We start from the raw sequence: 21,485 nt of genomic DNA, 5'->3' as shown, positions 1-21,485 counted from the left end.
TTAATTTGTTCCCAAATTAGGGACGAAATTCGAGACTAAATTTAAGCTCATTTGTGTGTCCTAAATTTGAGACTAAATTAGAGATTACATTTACGCTTAATTTGGCTCTAAATTTGAGACTAAATTTTGGCTTATTTTGATCCTGAATTTGAAACAAACTTTGAGCTAATTTTGGTTCAAAATGTGGGATTAAATTTGGGACCAAATTTAGGTCCAAAATTTGAGACCAAATTTAAAACTGAGGCTTAATTTGGGACTAAATTTGATACTAAATTTAGACTAAATTTGGTCCTTAATTTAGCACTAAATTTAGGCTCATTTTTGTGCTAAATTTGAGACTAAATTTAGGCTTATTTGGTCACAAATCAGAGAAGAAATTTGATATTAAATTCAGATCCATTTTTTCCTAAATTTGAGACTAAATTTAGGCTTAATTTTGTCCTAAATTCGAAACTAAATTTTGACATATTTCGGTCCTAAATTTGAGACAAACTTAATTTCGTCCAAAATTTTGGATAAAATTTGAGACTAAATTTAGGCCGAATTTAATTCCAAAATTTAAACTGGTTTTTAGACTACATTTTGGTCTAAATTAGAAACTAAATTTAAGCTTAATTTGGTCCTAAATTTGAAACCAAATTTGGGTCCATTTTTGTCCTGAATTTGAGATTAAATAATTCATACTTATTTTTGTCCTAAATTGTAGACTAAATTTTGGCTCACGCTTGCTCTTACTTTGAAACTAGATTAGAGGCTAAATGTGGGCTTAATTTGTTTTCAAATCAGTGACGAAATTGAAGACCAAATTTAGGCTTATTATGGTCTTAAATTTGAGACTAAATTTTGGCTTATTTTGGTACAAATCAGGGATAAAATTTGAGACTAAATTTAGGCTCATGTGTGTCCCAAATTTGAGACTAAATTAGAGACTAAATTTGGTTCTAAATTCGAGACTAAATTTCGACTTATTTTGGTCCTAGATTTAAAACAAACTTTAAGCTTAATTTGGTGTGTAATTTGGGATGAAATTAGAGACCAAATTTTAAACTAAATTTGAGACTAAATTTGGGCCTAAATTACAGACTGAATTTAAACGATTTGGTGCCAAATTTGAGATTAAATTTTTGTTTTAAATTTGAGACTAAATTTAAGCTTATTCTTGTCCCAAATTTGAGAATGGATTACAGACTAAATATAGACTTAATTTATTTCCAAATCAGTGACGAAATTTGAGACTACATAGTAGACTTAAGGCTTAAATTGGAAATTCAATTTTAAGTTTGGGACTATATTTGGGATTGTATTTGAACTTTTGAAATTTAGTGACAAAATTTTATACTAAATTTCTTGTTTTCCCCAAGAAACTTGGTGCATAAATTCAACAACCTTTTTTTTTCGCTGAGTCAGACAGATTTTTTTGATAACTTCAATTTGCTGTACTGTTGCATGCCAAGAAAGCAAGTGAGAACTCCCACCATTCAAAACGAAGTTTCGTTTGCGGTATCGTGAGAGAACGCAGCGCGCAGGTCATCTGCGCCAGGGGCGGAATCTGGACAGCCCTTCTTTGCGAAATTTTAATATCCAACGGTTTAAATATTCCACACTTTCATTGGTACTGTTTCGGTTACACATACATCGAGTTGTGTCCCAAAAGCGTGCTCGTCGATGTTTCGCTCACTAAACCGTCAACGATCCGGTGCCAGTATGCGCGTTTTTTTGATTTTCATCAAATTTTTCTTTCGCTTTTCTAACGAATCGCGTACTGTCGAGTGGCTAGTGGCTAACCCGTCGTCTCGGAAGGCTTTTGTACGCGGCGACCCTTTCTATTTTTTTTCGTTTTTGGGAGGTCTTGATGCTTTCTTTATTAATGTGAACAGCTTTAATTCAAACACATTTCAAGGTTATTACTTGTACTATTATTATTGAAAAATGCACAATAATGCGCGAACGATATTTTTTAGAAGCAATGCGCACTTTAAACAGGGTTCACAGCACCTAGAAAAATCTTTCCCTCACATCAGACAGTTTGCGTAGTTTTATCATTGATGGCAACCAGAATATAATCATTGAATATTATTGAACTTAATAATAATAATATTTATCATTCTTTATCTCATGAGCTGTTCGAGGCGAAAATATTAAAATCATCCGTGTACAACGGCGGTAAGTCGCGTGCAATCTTATCTGATGGACACTCACTCATATGAATTTTCATTTTCTTTTTCTACTATCTTAAAGGACGATCGGCTCCGTCAAGCTGATTGTCAAATAAGGGAATGAATGTAGATAAAAATCGGCTTTACTGAGATACCAGTTTATTGAACCCACATGTAAGACTCCTGTATTATTTAATTAGCTGATATGAAGTAACGTGTACAGTAGCAAAAGGACACTCTGTCGTGATTTCGTCATTTTTTTAATCTATTAATTTTTTGTGTCCGATTTTTGCTCTCGTACTATGCTAACACGAGGAACGTAATGTTGCAATCATCGGCAACATTGTTGGCCGCACTGTGTGATTGCCAACTCATGTTCATGGAAGTGAGCATGCGATGCGATGAAACAGCAGTGAGACATCAATAGGCAATTTTGGACTAAGAGACTAAAACGTTGCGACTGGTTGCATCATGTCCGCACACATCTTCAAGTTTATCGGGTGAGCGTGGCCTTTAGTTTCAACGACACCTTTCAAACACATAGCGAAGCATAGCCTCTCGTTCTTTTCTGTGTCATACGCTATGAAATGGAAAGAAAGAGAGCAGACAGAGTCAATCCGAGGTAATCGATCCCAAAGCGCCTCTTCTTTCATCTGTTCCGTACACAACACTATCGGAATTGCGTTCTGATCCTCTCAATCTCGTTCCAGTGATATGACATTTTCCAAAACACCTGACTCCTTCGCTTTTCGCAAGACTTTCGTGCGTTAGGCGCATCAACTATAATTGAAACTATTTCCTAACGAATTCTAATTAAGCTTTCAATAAGAATTCTACACCTTTTTCCTTGTAATTAGTAAGTATGAAAAAAATCAACTACTGTGTTTATTTAATAAGCATTTTTTGGGGATGGGCTGAGGAAGGGCTTCAGAATTTTTTCTGTCTCGTGACAGAACGCCGAGGCACCCTGAAAGCTTAGAATCTTAGTTCATTATTTCAACAATTTTGTTATTGATTTGGATAACGTAAAGGTGGTCTAATTTTGATCGAATTTAGTTATAAAATTGGTATTAATTTGATACTAGTATTGAACGGGGCTCACGCGGCGAAAAAATGGCTTCAGTGTGTACCTCGAGGTCCCAGTCGTTCTTAAAGGGGTCATTGGAAAATCGGTAGAGCTAACATCTACCACACCCCGGTACTAAATTGTTTGCATGGGGCACAGTGCGACAAAACCTTCAGCGCCCTGACGATGAAGTTTTGGTGTCTTCAATGTAGTAACTTCGGTTAAATTGTTTAGTATTTTCACACCTTCGTTATTTATATAATAACGGATTTTGATCAGTTACATACAACTAGATCAAAACTGAAATTGTTAAAATAATGCTCAATTGTACAGAGGATACCAAATCACCATGATGTATACCCAGAAGGCTAAAGATTATATTCTTTAAAAATAGCATCCTACCCCATCCAAACTACTTATCGGGACGTAGTAGGTGTTAGCTCCACCAATTTTGCAACGACCCATTTCAGAAAGACAGAGACCTAAGGGTATACACCGAAGCCAATTTCCTGTTGGCATGCCCCGCTCAATTATAATTAGTTTTAAGCTTAGTGTAACATTAAACTCAACAATATATTGATTTCTCGAAACTGAGTCTCGCCGTGCACGACTCTCTGCTCGCGTTATCCAGCCGTTTAACGAAACCAGAAACCGTAACCGAATCTGTCAAATCAAATCCCCTATTTTCTCCGTCCTCTAGCAATGGTCATCGTCCACGCCCCCGCCCTCCCGTCCAACTGTAAACTGAACCGAAATTAATTGAAGCACATCTCTCTCTCACACACATTTTCAGACACCCCATCGATAACGAAGGTCCGGCCGCTAATTTCACCCACCGGACTGCAGATAACCGCCCGCGGCCGTGTCGTGTTCAATCTGGTATCGGTCCAGCAGCCGATCCAGATTCAAGAAGGAACCGGCACCACCCAGCAGCTGCCAAGCGCCGCTGGCCCCTTTCTGGACATGAAAAGCTACCTATCACCGGAGTACGTCAACAGCCTGGGCAAGAAGATCAACTTTTCCGAGTCGGACATTGAGAAGGTGAGTAGGAGGTCAGTGCGAGCTGGGGAACTGGCAGCACTGGTTTTGGATCATTACTAAAGATACTTTATTTATTATAGTTTGGTGGAGGTAAAGACTGTCAAACAATCGAAATAATAACAAAAATTAGATCCATATAAAAACGGAACCAAGCTGTGCCGTTAAGTGTCTAACGGAGGCTATGAATAGCCAGCGGTCCGTTTCCTTGACCAAAACCACAGACAGTACTCTTGAAGTTGCCTGTTTCCCACAACCACAAAATTTGAAACAATTAGATTACCGCAGACTAGTATCCTTCGTCCAATAGGAGCAGACAGTTCGAAACCGACTTTTCCAAATCGGATCCGGATCCAAAACAAATCTAGATTGACACTAACAACGTTAGGCCTTTATTTTGAAATCCTCAACAATCTACCACAGAACAATGAAAGCTTTTATTTAATTTCTTCCCATCTTCATCCTACACCTAAAATCATGGCACACTGTTTGTCATCGATCGCTACCATCTGCAGAGACTCTCTATAGATTTCAGACGTTCCACACTGTCAGTTTGTCACTTGGCCCAAGTCCACTGACACACACACCTAAATTAATCCGTGACTAACTTTAAAGTTCCCCCTTCTCGTTCCTCCGACAGTAAGCTTTTCCTCTACCCGCATCCCAACACAACCAAACCACCACCGCCGCTCTGCGAGTAATAAATCAAAAGTAAATTTAATTAAATTTTCCGTGTGACTCAATCCGTTTCTTTTTCTTCCTTTTCCATCGTTTCATGCAAATTTTCCCACTGGGTCGTCGACGTCGTCGTCATGATGCTCTCTACTGCTGCTGCTGCGCCCTCTACTGTCTGGTGACGTTGATGCTACCTACAACTATACACAACGACTGCTACGATGATGATGATGATGACAATGGAAAACGTCAAACAACAACATCAACAACCCGCGGGTCCGACGAGACACAGATGTGGATCTATTCGCTTGGGGTGACGCTGCAAAAAACTATCTCATCCTTTTCGGTCAACTATCGCCGGCACTTGAGTTGTGCTGTGGGTGGTGGTGGTGCCGGAGGAACGGAAAATTACGAGCTGATGAATGGGATCCAGCGGGAACAGCAGCAGCAGCAGCTACAACTACTAGGAGGAAACGGAAAGGATACGGCTGACAGTGCCGACGAGGATGGACTTACGTCGCTGGACCATGTAATTCTGGCAATGTGCGAGGCGAATCTGTACAAGCGGGCCAGCCTCATGTTTCTGTTGGATGTGAGTAGAAGTTTGTTTTCTTACTTTAAGTTAGACGTAAAGAAACATCAAAAGACGTTTTTTCACTGTTTTATACCCCGTTTGCTACGATTAGGAGATTTCCTCAAAGAGCAACTGTCCGATGGTCAAAGCTGAAAGCTACTGTTCCGTTAAGCTCGCCTACTTTGTCGTATTTTTTTTTGCTTCGAACAGCAAACGCGGGATTTTTAAACGCAATTTGTGTCCGGAAAAAAAAGCACTACAAACGAAAGCGAACGAATTCGCATTAGCTTTTGTATACAACACTGGGAAATTGGTCGCAGCGGTTGCGAAGCTAACGAACCATAAAAATGCGGGGTTAAAAGGAAACAGAAGCTTCTGCATGACCGTTGGTTATGGCTACTGCTGTGCGGTGTGTGCTGGACTAGATCCTAATGGCATAGGTTCTAGGAATTGCTGAGCAGATTTATTCACTTCTTAGGGCAACCGTATTTTTTGATAAACCCTGTTAAAGTGAGAAGATTCGAGTGTCATTTGTTCACTTTTTTTTATTCGACCCGTAAATCGAATTGGGACGAGCGAAACAGTTACTGATCCTTTAGTCGAGCCTAATCTTGGTATACATTCTGAAAAGGTCTGGAAAATTCTTGATTAATTTGAAACGCAAAGCAAATCATTTCTGTCGTTAAAAGTGCGATTCAGATAGACAAAATGAATTAGCTTAACAAAACCTACAACGACACACTTTTTCCTATTTCTTTCTTAGTTCTGCCACGCAGTACACTGTCATCGGAACAATAGTTGCTGGGTCGCTTTCTAAGCTTTGGACTGAATTGTTTGTCATCACAAATCGGGGTGTTCTTATAAATAGTCCCTGCTTCACGCACCGGAAGTCGCGTAAATGACGTACTAAACGAGTACCAGTCAAAGCCGATTTCGCTAGCTTTTCGTATCAACCTGAGCTAAGCTGCAACTGCATACTCCTTGCCAGATAACGAAATTTTATGAGAATTTTTCACCGGAACCTAACTAATCTTGTCGGTGAAGAATGAAAACTGTTTAAGCCCATCGTGAAACGGTTCGGCGCCGTGTGGAACAGTATTTTGTGAACTATAAGAAATTGATACGATGAAGTTTTGTGCCCTGAGTTAATGAGGCTTTTGAAATTTGAAGACAGAGTGCTAGATTTCCAATTTTGAGTTATGTACTCAGAGTAATAAGATTGAAGTTCACAAATTTCTGAGCTCGCAATCTTGAAAGCTCAACTTGAATAAATATTCTAAACGTCGAAGTTAGCGTCTTGAGCTGTAAATTCTAAATTCTGTTTGAAGTCACACTTTGTTCTTATTTTTGCAATATTATTTTCTCTATTTTCTTCAAGTTGACCTCAGATTTTTTTTGCTACGTTGTTTGATACTCGACGCGTCAGTTTATGATTCTAAAATATAAAAAAGATTGTTGATGGTTGCTGGATCACTAATTTTTTTTATATCGCATTTTTTTTTCTCCAAGAGCATCCATTTACAGCTTCACTAACTACTGCTTGAAGGTCAGTTCGTTCGATTTATATCTAGCTGTCACATTCGTCCATGCTGGCATCTCTTCTGCTGTAATTTACGGCTAAGAGGACTGCTGGATGTTTTTGCTTACCAATTCGACCTACGGCTTACGACCGTGTATCCGCTTAATTTTGACAACTCCTTGTTCGCTGGGGGAAGTGATTTCTACCCGTGGTGATGAAAGTTCAAACATAGCGCGTGTAAGTGAAAAGGAAAATACCCGGATAATATCTGGGGGCTATTTGGAAACATCCTTTGTTAACGGGTTGTATGATCGACGGCTCAGCGAAAATGCATTTGTTGATTACTGATACTACAAGTGTTACACAGCTCAGTACCAATGACTCCATTCTATTGAATTTCGTTGCATTAATTTTCCGTTCGCTCCGATAAAATCTTCTCCTCGCGGATACTGAAGCCCGCATGATAGTGTTGGTTACTGGAAAGATATCTCCGTCAACTGTCATCCCCTCAGGCTCAATGGAGGTCAATTTGAATATTTCTCCGATGGCAAAAATAATGCCGATAAGTTTCCTTTTCGATACAAACTATATCCATCGAATACAACCGGCCCCTGGATGGTCTTCTTCTGCACAAAAAATAAGCGGGATAACTTGGCCGTGTATCAAGAAGTATCTTGTCTACGTACCCGTCCGGGAAGTAGAGATTGATGGTGTAGTCTCCAACGGAGGCCTTCATTGCGAAGCATGGGGTTGGCTACTTCAGGAACCTTTTGTGTCAGTCAGTGAAAATTATAATTTACGTTCAGCAGAAATCGAGGAGTATACGAAAATAACTTATTTTCCATCAGCCTCATTTCTAGCCTTTCACCGGATCAGCTCCTCCAAACTTTGCTCTTTTGAACGAGGCCACTCTTCCATCTGTTTGCTTTTTTGTCCGCGAGGCATGAACTGCCCATAGTTGCAAACAATTGGGCCATTGTAGAAAAAAGGCACGCTGTGGAAAATGTGGAGAGAATCATGAAAAGGCTTCCTACTGTGGAGAGAATCCGCATGATCTCGCGTCATATTTCGTAAATAAATTATACGGGGAAAAATTGAAGCATTCTTTTAAGAAACGCCGCCTAGAAGAAATGTTGAAGAGGGCTACGCCACCGGTCACGCTAAATTTCTACGCTTGTTTATACACTAAAGAGCGAAAGCATGACCATCTCACTGTAGGAATATCTTCTAATGTGCCATTTTCGAAAGAGAAAAATAGTTTTCTCTCCTAAGCTTCCTCGTAAAGGTCTGAGAGTATTCCTTGAAGGGCACTGTTACAAATCCGAAGTGGCTCCTGACCCCGGAAAACTTAGAAACTAGCAGGAATTTCTACATGGGACATCAAAAACCCTGAAGAATCCCCAATTTTCAGTTCCTATATTTTTCCAGGTTGCTTTGGTGTAAAATCTGGTTTACTTCCGACGTAGATCTTCCACAATTTTAACATTATTCTCCAGGGCCAAGAAAACAGTTTTTGGGTATCAAAATGCGCAATTCTTTCAATCGGTACAATCTTTGCTCGGTACTAGGCATTGAAGCTGTCGCTTGTCAAGGCCGCCTCAAAGGTAAAGGCTTATTGACATTGTTTCCATTATATTTGTGATGAAACTTGCGTTTCGACTTCGTCTCATCAGAATCCGACACTAGCTTAGTGACAGGACTAACTAAGCTAGCGCCGGATTGACGCTAGCTTCAAAACAGGAAAGCACAATTTGTTTTTTTTTTAGTAAACCCCTAGCCCGGCGTGATGTCCCACAAGAAAAGGGGGTTCAATTTTAAGCTGATGAATTTCTTTTTCTAGCGGGACATCTAAATTTTTTATCAAAATTTTTCTTCACTAGGGAGAAATACAGCATAGTGCGATTTTGCTCGATTTTCTGAGCGACGTGAACTCAATGTATTAGCGTGACTACCAAAATGGGTCGGGTTTTGACACCAACCGCGCTATACTCAGTGTCGAACTGAAGCAGTGTTAGAGAAGCTCGGATAGAATCTGTGTTCGAATGCTGATAGGGAAGGACAACAAACGATGCGAGCGCATGCTGGTAATGTATTTTATTTTTGCTTATTTTAGGCCGCTCAAATTTTTTCCAATTTCTGTTCGTGCATAAATTAGATAGTTTCCTGTTGTAACAATCGACCTTCGATTTTATTTTTTTAAGATTTTTTTGTTCTTTCATTTTGCTAGCAACCAGTTAGCGCTCACACAAGCTCAAGTCTCAAGTCACTCAAAAAACACTAAATGCTGAAAAATCTGAGAATGATCTGAGAAATGACACTCTCGATGGCCAGCTGTCCGGAGTTCAAGTTGCTCTCGATAAATTTTTTCATTCGTGCATATTGCTAAGATCGTATTCTCTACACAATTCCTTTCCTATGATGTTCGTGCAGAGATGCAGAGATAATCTCGGTTTCTAGCAAGAGCGAGTATCGAACTAACATTCCTTTCCTTCCCCCCCGGGCAGAACAGCATTGGACGTGACCGGTGTCGTTATTGGCCATTATATGAAAATGTTGAGTCAGTGAAGTCATGCACATTGAGAATGATTTGCCCCCTCCCAAGTATATTTTTTTTGGTTCGTTGTGTATTTTTACTCATTCGACCAACCACGAAGTCGAAACTACGAGCAGTCCACCTAAGCTTGATTATTTTTTCTCTGTCCACCTAAGTTGATATTTTTTCTCTGTTCTAACTCTATCTTATCTCAATTTTTTCTCTTGTTTTCTTCTCTGCGATTTATCAATTATGCAACCCTATTTTCGTTTGCATTTTTCGTGCCTCTGCTCTATTTTCCTACTACATTTTCTGTTCATTTGGGCTGTATTTGTTAATCTATTTTTTTGTTTATTGCCGCTCCATTATTCCTTTAAATTCCTTAATTTATATTTTGCTGTCCTATTTTCTCTATATTTTTACTTCATTGAGGCTGGTTGTCTTATTTATTTTTATTCTATATTTTTCCTTTTTTTGTTATTAATTTTTACATATCTTTTCCGTTAATTTTTTCTATGCCTTGATCTATTTTTTTTGTTTATTTTACCCCCACATATTTGCTGTATTGTTCTATTCATTTTTTCTATATTTGGCTCTATTTTTATTTATTTCGCTACAATATTTATCTTTTTTTATTTAATATCAACTTCTACGCTGCGTTTACATTTACTCTGCTTATGTTAGTTTGTTTACATTTCTTCTAATAATTCAATTGTTCCTCCACTTTCAGCTACTTTTTTTACTTTTGCATTTTTATTCATTTTTGCTCTATTCTATTCGTTTATTGTCTATCTTTTTCGCCTATATTTTCTATTCGTGATCTATTTTTTATTATCTCTCCCTGTTTGTTCTTAATAGTCATTCCTCATTTATTCTTTTTCTATACTTGTCGCGTTTTCCTACCTTCGGTATTATTTTTATTATTTTATATTTTTCTTTAGTTTTGATTATCTGTTTTTCCTGCATTTTGATGCATATATCCATTTTATTTGTCTTTTATTACTCTTTATTTCCGCTCTACCTTCCATGATATACGTTACGGTTTTGTTTTCTATGTTTTTGTTTACTACTTCTGCTCCGTTCGTTCCTTTCTTGTGTTTAGTTCTGTATTTACATTATTCTATTTTTTCTACATTGTGACTGCGTTTTTTATTTATTTTCTATTATTTTTTCCTACAGTTCCTACTATTTTTTTTTTCTTAGTCGGTAATTTATTTTGTTTTTTATTTTGGCATTTATTTATCTCTACTTTTGCTCTTTTTTACTTCAATTGGGCTAACTCTGTTTCACACGTTATTCTTTGCTGGATTTTCCCTCCATCCTGCTTTTTGAAAATTGTCCTCTATTTATCTTTTTTATCTCGGTAGCCGGCTGCCCAGAGCAAAAAGTACACGATAATGTGCTAATGGCATACTTACTAACAATCTTCCCCTTCCCGTGATACATGAGGAAAGTTAGACATATATCGGACTAACATTCCTTCCCCTTCCAGCAGATCTGCATTCAGACGTAGCCGGCGTCGGTATTGATCAGCATGCAGTGATCAGGAGAGATTGCACAATGTAGATCAGCATGGTATTTATGTTGGTTCGTTTGCAACACTGCGCTAACAGCAAGTAGTTCGATTTTAGCTTCTGATCTGATCGAGATGAGAAGTCTACTTTCTACTAGTGTTATAGGTCGTTTATTTATGATGAAGTACTTCACTCGTAGAAAGTGTCCTAATACACTAAACTACAAGATATTGGGACACGATTCGACGGAAAATTTTCTAAGCTTCCAAAGAAAATCTCGGGAATAAATATATGAACCATCTACTCTGAGTTACAGTTTTTAAGCATCTACAAATTAAGTACAAAAATCTTACTAATGAAATACAAAGGAAATTAAGAAGAAAGAATAAGGATATGACGTTGAAAAACAATAAAAACTAATTAGCTTTTTATATTTTCCAAAATTTGCTAAATATTTTTCTTTTTTGCTTTTAATGTTCCTTTATTTTAGCGTCATTTTTGCTTATTCCCTTTTATTAACGACATTTAAGCTCTATTTTCTATTCTTTTCTATACTTCTACCTTCATTATTTTCCACTTATTTTACTGTGTTTTTTTTCTTTTTCGTCCTATATTTCATTAATTCTATTTTTCTTTTTGCTATTTTTCTTTGTTGTTCCTTAATTTGTTTGGTTTTATTTTTTATTTTTCCTCTTTTTGTCGTTTTTTTCATTCCATTCTATTTTTTTCTTATACTGACTCATTTTTTTCATTTGTCGTTGCTTTTTTCTTTTATTATTTTTTCATTCCATTTTTAATTCGTTTTCTTCACTATTTTTCCATCGTGTAGGTTATATTTTTCATTTATTCCTGAATCATATTTCCCTTATTTTAAACTCTTTGCTTTATTAACTTTTATTCAATTTCTTTCTCTATTTTTACTTTATTCCCACTTTTTTTCCTTTCACTATCGACTCACTTCCGTTTGCCTTTGTTTCGGTATATCGAGTAATTTTCTAACTTATTTGTGCGGATTTGAATAAAGGAACTCTTTTGCGTACATGCCAGAATTCACCATCTTTTTTGTCCAATTAAATACGTGTTTCTGCCGCGACTGCAAATCCCTTGCCAAATCATGAGTTTACTTACATTTACGATTTTTATTTATTATCATTAACAGAAACTATTAACAAAATACGGTTCCTCGTTGAAACCTTTGTTCTAGGGATATCGTTGAGCTCAATTGCCCTTTATTCCTACCATCAACAAGCTCCTTCCCCCGTTCATCGCCCTTAAAACCAACGCCCATCAGTTCATCTCAAAAACCCACCGCATAATGATTAATGGGTCAAGAAATGCAAATTTCGCTTTCCCAGAATCACCCCGATTTTTCCCGACTTTATTGCGCCCCCATAAGAACACCTTGCTCCTACCGGACGGCAGCAACCGCAAGTTCATTGAGATCAAGCAAAAGGATAGCTGAGTCCAACGGCAGGCGGGGGTAATAAATCTAGCGGAAAACTGGACCTGTTATGATTACAGCGCAGAGATTCAGGCTGAGCATTTTTCCGGCGGCGGTCTGATTATCTCTGATTTGAATTTTTCCTCCTAACGATGACCTACTGTTGAAAGTTTGTTGTCGTTTTTTTTTTGTTTCTCGGTCATTCGTTACAATTAGCATAAAAAACAAATGTGGGAGTTGTATCTTCCTAGTCGAGAGATAAACTTTGTGTGAACAGTACAAAAACTGACAAGAATTATCCTGTCGAGGGGGGGGGGACCATTCAGTCTAAACACAGGCAGGGGATGCGTATTGTCCTTCCTCCCTCATCGGTCACCCACGTAGTTCGGTACGCTGGCAAGCAGTGATGCCGCTTTTAAAATGGTGGTCAAGTCCATTTTTCTTTCAATTCATGACACTCAAAATAAAACACCAATGTTAGAGCTACTGTACTCGCGGGACATCATTCGTGACCAATAGTCTGCCACGATACTGATGAGATGAAACGAAATACAAATTCCTTGATTAATTAAAGAAAAAATAATCGGAATCTGAAATTTTCAAAAAATGTTTCATTTGGCAACCCTGCTATCAAAACGTCACTACAAAGGGGGAAGGTGTAGCACCCGCTCGGGGTCCCAAGTAAGAATAAATATGCAACAAACCGGGGGATTTTTACACGAAACTTTTTCCATCCAGCCACCTCTCCGTTTAAAAACTCCAAGAAGTATGTTTGTGGAAGATTTGAGGATTTGTTTGTTTGTGCGCCTGTCCATCCGTTTTCCGCCCGCTGTGCATGTCACTTTTCCACTTCACCGAAGAAGTCATTAAACGTTTGAAAACATTTTCCGTACTGTCTGTCGCATGTAAAGTGTCAGTGTGTGTGTGTGTGCAGTGCTGGGCGACATTGTCACAAACTCGCTGCCAATGATGGCAGGATTAGCCCACTTGAGAGCATTCTGGAAAGGGGGATGCTTGAGAACTTGCTTCTTTTTTCCTCCCTTTTTGTTCAGAGTGACACATTTTTTTCTTTTCTTTTGAACGATGAGTCTCATGTTTAGTTAGTGTTCTCAAATGCACGACCGACTGTTCGGAAACATTATTCTGCAGTACCACCTTCTCGAGAGAGTGTAACTAAATCATTGTTGGTCTTGAATATCCATTTTCCACACACCATCAGGTAGCAGCAGGCGCGATAGTTTAGCGCTGTGGAAGCGAACGAACTCCTGGCACGGTCGTCATATTGTATGCTTCCGAAGTGTGGGGGTGGACGTGCGCAGCATTCCACCATCTCTTATCACTAGCACATAACTTTCAATTGAAAGGAAAAACTTTCAGTGCGATCACGTGCTAGGTCAAAAGTTTGGAAACACTGATTTAAATTGTTTTTTAATATTAAGAAACATTCGAACGGCAGTGTGACCATACGGACGGACGAACGGAAGCAAACGCCACCTTCGATGACCGTTTGCCTGAAAGTTGTGCAACTTTGTTTTACTGAATAATGCTACTGGAGTGGTCGGGAGGCACAGCCGACTACGATGCGGATTCAAGCGCCGGTGTGGAATGTAATAGTTTTATGGTATTTTTCCTGACCGTTGTTGGCGGCTGGACCATACTCTCAGGGAACGGTGAAATCCGGAAAAAGGGTGGCATATCGTGAGAAGGGAACGGAACTGGATTCCGTTAACGTTTCGTATACGTATAGATAGCTAGATAGGGAGCGAATATTCGGGTCCGGTGCACGCTTTCGGTACTTGATCATCGACAGCGTCGAGTGGCGGCAGGCATCAGCGTTGGTATTTTTTTAATAGCCAAAGTCTGCCAGATTACTGACTGGGAAATTATGGCAGTTTGAAGGTCGTGTGATGTAGGACTTCGACTGTAGATAAGTACAGGAGTGGAATTAACTGCGTAGTTTTGGGAAAGTGTTCCGTATTTAACGGCTGCCAAATGGTATGCGACGCTTTTGAATAAAAACTAAAAGTGATATTTTCTCTATTTTTAATGAACTAAAAATGATTTTACTACTACTAAATTATAGATCATTATATAGTCAATAGAATTACAAAGTAAATAATTCTTTAGTTTTCCGCCTTTTTCTTATTTTCAAATATTTGTTTTCTATTTGTTTTTTTTTGTTTCGTTACTATTTAACCCTATTTTCTTTACTTTTTGTTCAGTATTTTATCTAATTTTCCCCTATCCTTTTCCTAACTTTGTCCCTACTTTCCTTGATTTTTTTATTTATTTTTTATTTTATATCTCATTTTTCCTTCTATTTTTCCTCTTTACCTCGGCTCCGTTTGTGTTTTTTATTTCTTTTGCTTATTTGATCTCTACTTTTACACGGTTTTCGCTTTACTTTTCCTCAGTTTTCTCCTTTTCTTTCTCCTATTTTTTCCATTATTTATTTTTTTCCATTTTTCTGTTTTGTAGCTCCAATGTTTTATTCATTTTCAATTTTTTTGTTTTCGCTCAATACCTGCTTTATTTTTGTCTATTTTTACAATATTTGTATTTTATTATTTTCTTTTATTTGTACTCCACTCTTTCATTTATTTGGCATCTGCATTTTAAATGAAGATCTGATATTTATTTGATTTTTGCCTATTTTTTATTAAAGTCGCTCTATTTAATCACTGTTTTTTCTCTATGCTTGCCTAATATTTTGGAGACTTTTCAATCGTTTTCTTTTTCTCAAATTATCTCCTATTTTTTCTAATTTTTCTTCTTTATTTATTTTGTATTCTTGTTCTTCTTTTCTGGATATATATTACCCTTCTAATTAACGCTTTATTCCTTTTACATCATTTTCTATTCTACATTTTTACTTATTTTTCTTTATATTTCTATTATTTTATTATTCACCTTTACCTAATTTTATGACCTATTTTTTATTTTATTTTTCTGTTATTGATTGTTGAGTGTCAAACTATGCCGTCATTCGCCTATTTTTGGGGTAAGAAAAATTCTAAGCCAATATACGGGGTTGGGAATCGAACCCAGTAGAGCTACGAACAAGGCAATCGACAGACAAACGCTACGCTATTTTAATTCCCTATTTTTGCCTTTCTCATATAGAAAGGTTATGCAATCACTGTGAAAAACGTCAACCTAATCCCGGCCCGGAGGGCCGAGTGTCATATCCCATTCGACTCAGTTCGTCGAGATCGGAAAAAGTGTATGTGTGTGTGTATGTGTGTATGTATGTGTGTGTATGTGTGTGTGTATGTGTGTGTATGTGTGTGTGTATGTGTGTGTGTATGTGCGTATGTGTCAAATAATGTCACTCATTTTTCTCAGAGATGGCTGGACCGATTTGCCCAAACTTAGTCTCAAATGAAAGGTGCAACCTTCCCATCGGCTGCTATTGAATTTTGGATCGATCGGAATTCTGGTTCCGGAATTACGGGTTTCAGAGTGCGGCCACACAGAAATTTCGCATAAAAACTAGAGGAAAAAAAAGCCTCCGTGCCATAGTTTAGAGAAATGAGAAAGGCACAATTGCACCGCTAGGTGGATTAAAACAGGTTTTTTTCTTTATTTTTCTCTTATTATAGAATATTCGTTTTTTTAGTTTCTTGTTCCATTTGCTTTGCTATTATTTGGTAATAATTTCATCTATTTTGATCAGTATTCCTTATTTGGTCACCTTCCCCATTTCTCTTTCATTTTTCTTTTATTTTAACCACAAATATCCTCTATTTTACTCTATTTCTACTATATTTTCGATCTGTTGTTGATAAATTTTCTCTGTTTCAGCTATTTTTTTCCATGGTTGGCTTGTTTTATAGTTTCATTATTACTTCATTTATTTCATCCCATTTTTACAAAATATTTTCTCTATCGTTGTTTTGTTCTTTTTCTGTATATTTTCCAGTTGTTTTTTTTTTCATTGGTTCTATCTTTCCACTTTTTTTATACCTTATATATTCGTTTTCTTTATTTTAATTTTATATTTCTTCATTTGTTGAATTTGTTTTAGTACATTCTATACAAATAAATAGGGGCCAACAAAACATGAAAAGATATTTTTGAAATGTCCAACAAAGCGTAAAACTTGACAAAAAGGTTTATTTATGGGAAAACAACAAAGTGCGATCGGCGATAGAATGTGTGCAGTGAGGATCAAAGACCTTTTCTTTAACTGCAGCATCATCGACGTGCACTGCCCGCACGAAGCGAGACCCGAGGACGAAAAAGAGATATTTAACGCATAGCTGGAGAAACGTGTATTGACACTGCTACCCACGGTGAGATATTTGGCTCGTTATCGGTGACATGAATGAGAATGAGATAGGTTGGGCGGCAATGATGCCAACTGGTACTCGGATCGGACAGCCTTCCCCAGCTAACAATGCGTAGATTTCGCTGCTTCCCGGAGAATGGCAGTCCAAAGCACCTTTTTTTCCCGCTAAGGCCACCTGGAGATCACCTCACCAAAAAAAAACGGAGAACCAAATGGACCTCGCTCTAGTAAACGAAAAATTCGAAGTAGTGACTGGTTTGATGGCGAGTGCTAATGTTGCAGCACCTTACCTCGGTATTCTGGCGACCTTCGGGAGGATCGGGAATAATGAAACCACCAGCAATGATCAACTGTCATGGGTGCTGTACGAACACGGAAGAGAAGCATTGGCTAAAGTACTCGTTTTTCTCATACTGTTAGAAATATCAATCAATAGTACTCTACCAATGCCCCGAATATATTGATTAATTGTCATGAAGATTTTTCCAACGGTGTGAGAAAAAAACTGCTTTTTTTCCTTTTTCCAAGATAGCCAAGCTTTTCCAAGCTTTCTCAGTTGAAATAAACCTTGACTAAGCAGTGGGCATAAATCTACATTTTCTGAAACTGAAAATTAAATTCCGTTCGTTGAATCTAGCATAGGTAGTTAGTTCTTCACTATCTGTGGTGATCTATTTCTATCGACGGGAATCAGTTGTATTGGTAATCAAATAGCGGTGGAGAGGGGTTTCTTGAATCGGCCATTTCATTTTATTTAATAGTCGCTGTAGCATAGGCTGATGCTAGTTTTTGTTTTTCTAGTGCTTACGAGTTATGACGGAGTATTCGCATGCTGTTTCGCTGGTGATACTGACTGTTCGTTTGGAGGTGCTAGACGCAGTCCTAACGAGATGTGCCAATTAATTCTATTGCTCATTGAAAAATTTAGCCAAATAGAATTGCTGGCAGGACTAATTCATCCTGGAAATCGAATTGATTCGATATTTTAGTCCTAAAATCCGCACTATTTTTATATTTTACAATTATTCGGCTTTGAACAGATGATAGACTAGTCAAACCTTTTTTATAACGGTTAAAACAGATGGTGTTGTAAGATAGTGATTGTAATTTATAGAATCCGCTTTAAAATTAAAATCAAAATCGATTTTCAATAGAGTAGTTTGAGAATGATTGCGCTCTATTTCCTCCGAATTCTCTGTTCAACTAAAGCCAACTATTTTTTTGCAAATAAAATAAGCGCAATAAAATTTATTTCGAATTCACTGGGCCTCGTGTTAAACTAACTTAGACATTGCTTCGTTGATACTTTAAACAACTTTTCCGAATGATTTTCACACAATTTTTAGTTGTAACCAATCAAATGATCCATCAGCACTTCTAGTGTTGTTCGAATGTCTAAGGTACCGTCTAAAGACAGAAAAATGAACTAAAACCAAAAAAAAATGTTGCTCTGGAGTTCCCGATCAATTATTTTGAAATTGGTCGCAAATGAAATTCGATGATGTCGTCTGCGAAGTCAAGAAGCATGCAAAATCTCGTAATCATGGTTCCCCTTTTATTGCACATCAGATCTTCATATCGCGTCTTCGAGCGCTGAGTTGAACAATAGATCTGCTTCAGCCTCTCTAACGTCACCAAACGAGTCGGATGTCTCTCCGACTATTTTGACGCTTGATTTTGATCCATCCAGCGTCATACGAATCAGCTTTATCAGTTGTGTCGATAAGCCATAAATTCAAGCATTATCTGCCACTGTTCGCTTTACGCTTCACTGAATCGAACGTCGTCTTCAAATCCACAAATAGATGGTGAGTGCGCAAGGTGTATTCTCGGAATTTTTCCAGGTTTTGTTTACCATTTATTGTTTTTCTTTTCTCAGTATTCTCTCAACGTTTTCTTTATTTTTCATCCATTTCTTTTCTCCATTGTCTTTTATTTTTCTCATATATTTGTTAATTTTTCATCTAGATTTTCTCTTCTTGTTGCTCTATTTTACCATCAGGTTTTCTTTGGGTTTCCCTAATCTTCTAGAGACTTTTCACTCTGTTCTACTCTCGACGTTTAGTAATTTTTTTTCTTAAGATTTCGTCTGGAATGTTATCCAAGCCTATCAACCCATTATGTCAGTTTGAAGATCGTGTGATATAGGGTTTTAACTGTAGATAAGTGCGGAAGCAAAATTAACTGAATGTGACTCTTGGCATTGCATCGAGGAGACCGAGAGGGCTTATGGGCCTTGCTTACGTTTTGGTTTTTTTCATACTCTGTGCGAGTCCTAACTACATATACGTACAAACGCTCGTGGCCTTCGCGATAACACAAACCTGGTAAAAAACACGAACATGCAATTGCAATCATGTATGTATATATATACACGCGCCGCACCATCCTTAGAACACTCCGGTGACTCAGTGAACGGTTTAACACTTATAGATTAAAAACCGCGGTCCCAAGCGTGAACCTACAAACACCCGTACTCGCGCAATTATGAATCGGTTACTACCAGAAGTATCTATCCTCGCTACCAGAAGTCTAGGTTCAGGCTTCTAAGTAAACTCTAGTGATCAATTTACTCCCTATCAGAATCTGAACCGTATACCGAAAACAATATATCAGAATGACGGCCTGCGTGACCATTCCAGAACACACGCGAATATGTGAATTGCCACACGGTTATAAAAACGAATCTATACACGTGAAGTCACATACACGCGAGCCCATGCGACAAACACATTACTATAACGCTTAACCTCCTGGCGATCATTCACGCTCACCTACGCCCGTGATCGCGGAAACAGGATGTGCCCAGAAATTCTAGCGATAAAGAAGAACTAACTTCTAGCATCTTAAACGTACACCGCAAAGTAAGTATCAGATTCACGACCCGTGCGCGATCATCCAAGAACACACGCGAATATGCGAAAAGATACACGGTGATAAAATAGAAATTATACACACGAAGTTACATACACGTTAGCACGCGCTGTATACAAACGCACACGCGATTGAACACGTTATCGCGTACAAACGCTCGAGCCCTTCGCGATGATACACGCGATCCTGAAGTCCCTACGCCTGCATATATTTTAACCGTGCAAATATCACATTCAGAATCACGGCCCGCTGCAATTGGCCTTAAGCAGTGTTTTAGGGGGTGACGTCTCGTCTACAATTCTAGTGAGTGATTCTGACGGGGAGCCCCTCCGAGACCCTAGCTCTACAGTTCCAGTAGGACAACTCTCGAAAAAAAAAATGTTGCTGAACCTGGACAGACCTTTCGATGTCATGTGTATATTCACCGTTTCGTATCCAACTTGAAACAATGTTACGACAATGCCCCTGTCAAGAATTGGATGCTAGTACAATCGGACAAAGTATCGACATTGAACACGACGCTCAAACCGATAAATCTGAGTTATTAATGACAGTATTAAAATACTGCTACTAGAATGGTAACATCGTAGAGTTCGCCAAACGAACAGCGAAACTATCGTAAATGAAGTCCGTCAGAGATTTTACGTGCCCGGTCTAAGATCACATACGCATTGGATGGAAAACAATGTATGTGGTGCCAGGTAAACAATACCTAGAATTGGACCTTTGCCGTCAGCTTAATTGACACCATTGTGACGTGCGCTAACGTATGCAGTAGCCATTGTCTATTTCAGGCCATACTTAGTCAAGATTGGGCGGTCTGTGGTGAAAACGTGTGCGCACTGTTCACTTGCCTGTCAACGCGGACGATTCGTCGATGTTTCTCTCGTTAACCCATCGACGAACCGGCGCCAATAATCGCGTTTTTTTGGCTTTTATTACGCTCTTCGCTTTCGTTTTGAATGTGGCGTATTTCCTCAAGTTTTCGACCATTCCAATTCTGTATACGCGCCTCTCAAGACGAATATTTCCGTTTAATTCCACTAGAATCGTTTTCAGCACGATAAATTTGTTTGGCTGTTATAGTGGAATTAAACGGAAAACATCTGTTTTGAGCCCACTTCTTCATTTTGGCTGGGCTTTCTAAACGATTAAGGTATTGGCAATAAATTAAAATCTCAATGGCATTCTGTTAGGGATGCAAACAATTTTTTTTGGAATATTTATAATAGCTAAATTTCTATTTTTTACGAATTTCTTTATTTTTTACTTGTGGAGTTTGCCTCCGATCGACCCTTTGGTGCAGGGCGACAATCAGATTTTCGTGCCCAAACACAAAGAAACAAGGAGAACAATTAATTTGCTTTCCTTTTTTCTTTGTTTGTTTTCTTTTAGCTGTCTTAAATGCTGCTGTTACTAGTGACGGCACAAAGAATAGACATCCACGATCGAAAAAATATATTAATGAAACTTGTGTAAGCAATTGAACCGTGTTTTAACGGCGCTCAAATGCAACAACGGATTCCATTGCATTTGAGCTGGAATGCATACTGAAGTCACTCAGGATTCCAGGCCGGTCCCAGAATGGTTTGACCGGGTATGGGTATTATTAGGTTTGTTCCAGTGCAAGCTTCTTGCTTCCAGTTGCTCTGGAGCAAAACAAAACTTGCTCCTTTTTACACCGGTTTGCTACCAGAAGAAGTTAAAAGAGAAGACGAGATTAAAAGAACGGGTTTCTCCCTGTTTGTTTCGAAGAACTTCCAGTTTCTGCTGGTACTGAAACATGTCGGCCATTTTGAAATGT

The 21,485-nt window shown here is 38.2% G+C and overlaps 1 protein-coding gene across 1 annotated transcript in view; it reads left to right on the top strand.

The window, feature by feature from the left end:
- LOC131689005 (uncharacterized) overlaps nt 1-21,485 on the top strand; it is a 261,847-nt gene that overhangs the window by 210,018 nt on the left and 30,344 nt on the right. The window contains exons 3-4 of the mRNA XM_058973729.1: nt 4,016-4,263; nt 5,228-5,527. Coding sequence (XP_058829712.1) covers nt 4,016-4,263; nt 5,228-5,527 — 548 coding nt within the window. The remainder of the gene's footprint in view (nt 1-4,015; nt 4,264-5,227; nt 5,528-21,485) is intronic.

This window comes from Topomyia yanbarensis, chromosome 1, assembly GCF_030247195.1.
Source record: "Topomyia yanbarensis strain Yona2022 chromosome 1, ASM3024719v1, whole genome shotgun sequence".
Lineage (NCBI taxonomy): Eukaryota > Metazoa > Arthropoda > Insecta > Diptera > Culicidae > Topomyia > Topomyia yanbarensis.
This window is presented reverse-complemented; position numbering and strand designations above follow the sequence as displayed.